The 5496-nt window shown below is 40.9% G+C and overlaps 1 protein-coding gene across 1 annotated transcript in view; it reads left to right on the forward strand.

Moving 5' to 3' along the window:
- Positions 1-309: 309 nt before the first annotated feature.
- The window catches only part of ARL8B (ADP ribosylation factor like GTPase 8B), a 62721-nt gene continuing 57534 nt past the window's right edge, over positions 310-5496 (forward strand). Inside the window, exon 1 of the mRNA XM_007954062.2 lies at positions 310-432. Coding sequence (XP_007952253.2) covers positions 310-432 — 123 coding nt within the window. The remainder of the gene's footprint in view (positions 433-5496) is intronic.

A 5496-nucleotide genomic window follows, 5' to 3' on the forward strand; every position in this document is an offset into this window, starting at 1 on the left:
CAACGCGTTGTGCTGCAGGAAAATTCCACCAGGTGGCGCTGCAGGTGGCGGGCACACTTCGCCGGCCGGCCACGCCACTCTTGCCGTGAGCGCCGGTGGCGGCGCGGGGACGGCTGTGGGGGAGGTCGAGTCATATGACTCGATCGGCTTCCTGGCTCCGGCCGCCGCCGCCCGCCCGTGTCCGCCCGCGTCGCGCCGGGGCCCCAAGGAGCCGTTGGGGGGTCCGGGCCGAGGTCCTCTTGTGTGGAAGTCGCCGCCGCTGCCGCCGTCCACCCGCCCGTCCGTCCGTCTTCCGTACAGGCCGCCATCATGCTGGCGCTCATCTCCCGCCTGCTGGACTGGTTCCGCTCGCTCTTCTGGAAGGAGGAGATGGAGCTGACACTCGTGGGGCTGCAGTATTCGGGCAAGACCACCTTCGTCAATGTCATCGCGGTGAGCGCCCGCTGGCTCGCCGGTCTGGGACGCTGCCACCCGCGAGTCCAGCCCGGCGCCTCCTCGAAGGCCCGGGGATGGGGCTTTTCTCAAGCGAATGGGGGCGGAAGGAGCTAAGCTCAGCCTGTCACCTCCCCAAGGGTTAGCATGTGGAATTTCCCTCGCTGAGACTGGCAGCCTAAGGGTTAATTCCATTTAGTCGTTTTCATCTAAGGACCGTGTCCTCAGCGTGGCCACGGCTTGGAAAGGGTTAAATTGGGCTTTGTACATTGTAAAGTATTTTGGGCTGGGACTTCGCTAGGGTTTGTTTTATGAGGGCAACTAAAAGGTTAAAGGCCAGCCTGCCACTTTCCCCGAAAGGTGAGCTTTGGTGAGTCTCTTAAGACTTGTGAGTGAGGAATGATTCGAACCTTACTCAAGTTGCCATTTGGGACGAAGAGCCCCATTCTGAGGAAAGCAGAAGACCCGTGTGGGTTGCTTCTTGAATCCTGTGGGTGGTTTATCTCCTCTAGTTGCCCAAATCTCCCTCTTTATTAGTTAATTGGATTTCCCTAGTCTTCTTTCCTTCCCCTCTGGGGCCGAAATCCTGCTGAAAGCTGCACTCCCTGGCCCATTCTGAGAAGGGACAGAGCCAGAGTGTCCACAGAGTTAGGGGCCTCTGCTTTTCCCGAGTTAGTTGTCTTAAGCAAGGAGATAAAGTAGATTTGCAGTCAGCATAAAGTTAACTATCTGGAAAAAGAGGGGTATCTTTTGAGGGTGTTTCTCACATGAGAAGGGATGGCAGGAACGTAGCTTATTCCAGGCTCAGGGAATGGTTTGCCAGGAGGGAAATTGCTCTGGGAATTTGTAGTGGCGTGTTATCTAAAAAATGACTGAGTGGAAGGATGAGTTTAAGTTTTAGTTGGTTGGTTGGGGAGGAGTGTAAGATTGATGTCAGTCTTTATTTAGAGCCCAGGAGTTGCTGTGACTCAATCTTAGCTGATTGGGGCGTGTCCATGCCAGGGATGAGCTTTAAGAACAGTTCTCATGAGAGACGAGGCACTTCCGCCACCTTTTAGATGACTGTTGTAATCCTTACTTCACAGGAGACTAGCTGTACAACTGGTTTGGTTGCAGGAATGATTCAAACATGACTCTGATTGGAGAAAATAGGTAAAATAGATTTTGTAGTAGTAGAGCAACAGCAGTGAGTGAGAAGACTTGAAGAAAAAGAGATGAACAGAAATCCAAAGCTGCTTTGCAGAATTTGTCATATAAGTATTTTAAAAAGTGCCTATTTGTTGCTTGGCTCTTTTTTTGTAATATTATTCCCCCCTCCTTTTTTTTTTTTTTTTGTTCGGAATAACTATCTTTTCAACAGGTAAAGCAAAACTAGAGGCTAAGTGTACGAATTAAACCACTGCCAAAAAGTCGAGTCCCGCTTGTAGCAACCCCCATAGGATTTCCAAGGCTGAAAATCTTTATGGAAGTAGATTGTCTGGTTAGAACTTTCATATCATGTGGAAAGATGAGGCTTTATTTACTTGAGTGAAACTGCGCTCTCCTTAAGTGTACATTTTCTGATACTCTCTTGAGATAAAAATTGGAGTCATTTTGTAAATGCTGTCCTGAATTAATTTCTATTGTAGATAGGTGTATCACTACAATAATTGTATTTGTGGCAGAGAAGCTGTTATGTTTGGGAAAGGTAAAAGGGTTGAGTAAATCTTTGCAAAACTTGTTGATTTTCATGCAATGTTTTCAGTACACAGTGTAGTAAAATATAAAATGAGCGTGGACTTTGAAATTAGGTAACTGCAGCATAGCAACCTTGTATCCTTTTGAGTTTTCAGTTTCCTGTCTATTAAATGGGGATAATAATATGTTCTGTACAGAGTTGGATCAGGGATTAAATGAAATGACAGATTTAATTCTAGCACCATGCTTGCCCATAGAAAGGGCTAGGTAAATGGTGGCTGTTGTTATTATTTGTAATGGGTACAGTCATTTAATGCAGAAACAATGTTTTAAAATTTAGTGAGGAGGATCTCAGCTGGGATTACTTCCTTCTTTGAATCTCTGTGGTATCCAAACATGGGCTGCAGTAGTGGATTTATGGATTATATGGCAAGTAGTCACGTCATGTCTTCCACCACCACCACCACCCTTTTTTATCGTGTGTGTATGTTAAGATTATTTTACTTTTTATTTATTTCTTTTTAAAGCTGTTGAACTCAAAGTGACCCAGTACTTTCAATATTATCTTAACATTAAGCTGTATTCTGTTTGAATTGTAGTGGTGTGCCAGACTCTGTTGAAAGAATCTGTACTGTAACTGGCTGTGACCTTTAAGATGCTGAAAAAAAAGAAAGCCTCAGTAAACTTAGTAGTTTTTTTTTTTGTTTTTGTTTAAAGCTTTTCTGCTTCAAGCTTTAATGTAATCTGTGATTCTTTTAGAATATACTGAGAATGGGCACAAGGTGATTAAAGATGACTTTATAGATAGTTAGAAACAGTGTGTCCTAAACATTAAATTTATCCTTATCTTAAAAAAACAAAATAACTCTACTATTCTTTGTGTTTGTATAGTGTTTGATTTGTGGACTTGGAGAAATGCAGGTGTGTTGAGCACTAAGTGTCCATTTTCTAAAGTTGACCATTTATTAGATTAAGGAAATAACTTCCTAGGCATGGAAAGCTTCAAGTGAAGCCATGGTCTTTTTATAAAAATCAAATTAAAATGTTGCTATATCTTCTTTAAAAATTTAAGAAAGATTTAATAGATGTTATTTACCCTACTTAGTGTTTGTGAAGCTGAAATACTTAGATGTAGTTTGGTCTAATTCTAAAAGATTAGAATTCATTACATAGAGGTTCATTGTTAAGAAAAAATGTATATTGTTTTGGTTTTAAAACTGAAACAATATCTCATCATACGTAATACTTTATATAGAGATACTTCTTTTTAAAAAGAATTATGCCTAGTCATTAATTTTCTAATGAACTGTTAGAGAATGAAATGCCCATTAGTAAGCATTCTGACAATTATTGCATAAGAAGTCATGTGCCCTATATGTATAATGTATGTTGGGTAATCTTTCTTTTTAACTGGGAATCTTACATAGATTATAGCATAGTTAGTTATTAAGAAACAATAGAATTTGCCAAAATGTTAAGGAGCTCTGGTGGCACAGTGGTTAAAACATTCGGCTACTACGCAGAAGTTTGGTGGTTCAAAATCACCAGCTGCTCCATGGGAGAAAGATGAGACAGTCTGCTTCTGTAAAGATTTGCATCTTTGGAAAGCCTATGAGGCAGTTCTCTGTCCTAGAGGGTCACTATGATTGGTCATCAACTCAGTGGGAGAGGTTTTGGCCAAAATATTACAAGGTAAATTTTATAGAAATGTATTATTTTGGAATGAATAACTAGTTGCCGAGCTGACCCCAACTCATCAGTTTCCCATGTATATCAGAGTACACCTGTGTTCCATAGAATTTTAATGACCAATTTATATTGATATTTTGGAAATAGAGCCTTCCAGCCCTTTCTTCGGTGGCACCTCTAGATGGACTCCAACTTCTAATGTTTTGGTTAGCAGGTTAGCAAGTTAACTACTTGCACCACCCATGAACTCCCTGAAAAAAACCCATTGCTATCAAGTTGATTCCAACTCATAACAATAAAATGTAGGACAGAGTTGAACTGCTCCATAGGGTTTCCAAGGCTGAAAATCTTTACTGAAGGAGACTGCCACATCTTTCGCCCATGAAGTGGTGTGGTGGTGGGTTTGAACTGCCAAACTGTCAGTTAACAGCTGAGTACTTAACTACTGAGCCACCAGAGCTCATTAAATGTTATTTTTAGAAGATGATTTTTTTGTGTGATTCTAAAAATTACACAGTCTGTAGAAATTTGAAGAGGCTAGGATAAAGGATCTCTACTAAATTATCCCTAAATTAGGAATAAATTATTCCTTCTTGCAGACATATATTTGGTCATTCCTTTCATTATTGGGTATTTGAGTGGTTTCCAGGTTTTTGCTGTAGTACATATTTTGGTCTGCATTTCCTGAGGAAGAGTTCCAGAATTGGCATTACAAGATCAAAGGATATGAACATATTTTAGATCACATGGCCAAATTGCTTTCCAGAAAGTATACATTTCCACTGAGAAAACAGTTGCCTTCCCACAGATTTCAGATACAGGCAGTCCCTTGGTTATGAATGAGATCTATTCCTAAATATGCCTTTAAGTTGATTTTGTAGGTAATTCAGAACAGATGCATACAGTTCTTATTTAGTGTTATTTTAGTGTGAGAAGGAGTTCAGTGGTGCAGTGGTTAAGGCATTTGGCTGCTAACCAGAATGTCGGTGGTTTGAACCCACCAGCTGCTCCGTGGTTTGAACCCACCAGCTGCTCCGCGGGAGAAAGTTGAGGCAGTCAGGCAGTCTGCTTCTGTAAAGATTTATAGCTTTGGAAATCCTGTGGAGTTACAATGAGTTGGAATTGATTCAATGGCAGTGAGTTTTGTTTAGTGCAGGAAAAGCTTGAGGGCTTTTCAGTGATTTAAAAGCTGCACATCCAGCAAGTGAAGGTGATTGTGAGAGGAGAATTTGTTGCCAATAGGGTGTTTCAGTTGCCTGTAAGTGAGGGCAAATTTACATAACATTAAGGAGCAAATACAAGTTGTCTGTAACTTGGAGTGGACTCAGACTCTTGTATAAAACTGGACTCCAGTTAAGCACTTCATCCTTTGGTATTTTTAGGGCAAAACGTATTTAGTTGTGTTGATGAAGTAAACCAACAGTTATTTTAAATTACTTGGTTGTGTATTGCTCTGTTTCTGTGTTTAATGAGTTTTATGTTTGAGCAACTGCTAAGATTGAGGCTATAAAGAATATAATTCTTTTTTCAATTTTCTTTTTTATTGGCTTTGTAGGCAAGCCATATAAATACAACTCATTCCCTTTAGCTATCATGCTAATTTTTAAAAACTTATTAGTGGATTGCGTTAGTAATTCATATCCCAGAATTCTGACGTTTCCATGTAGTCCTTATCTAACCTTGTCTTAACTGAAGTGA

The sequence above is a fragment of the Orycteropus afer genome, unplaced genomic scaffold (assembly GCF_000298275.1).
Source record: "Orycteropus afer afer isolate SDZICR_OR568_19922 unplaced genomic scaffold, OryAfe1.0 scaffold00429, whole genome shotgun sequence".
In the NCBI taxonomy this organism is placed as follows: Eukaryota; Metazoa; Chordata; class Mammalia; order Tubulidentata; family Orycteropodidae; genus Orycteropus; species Orycteropus afer.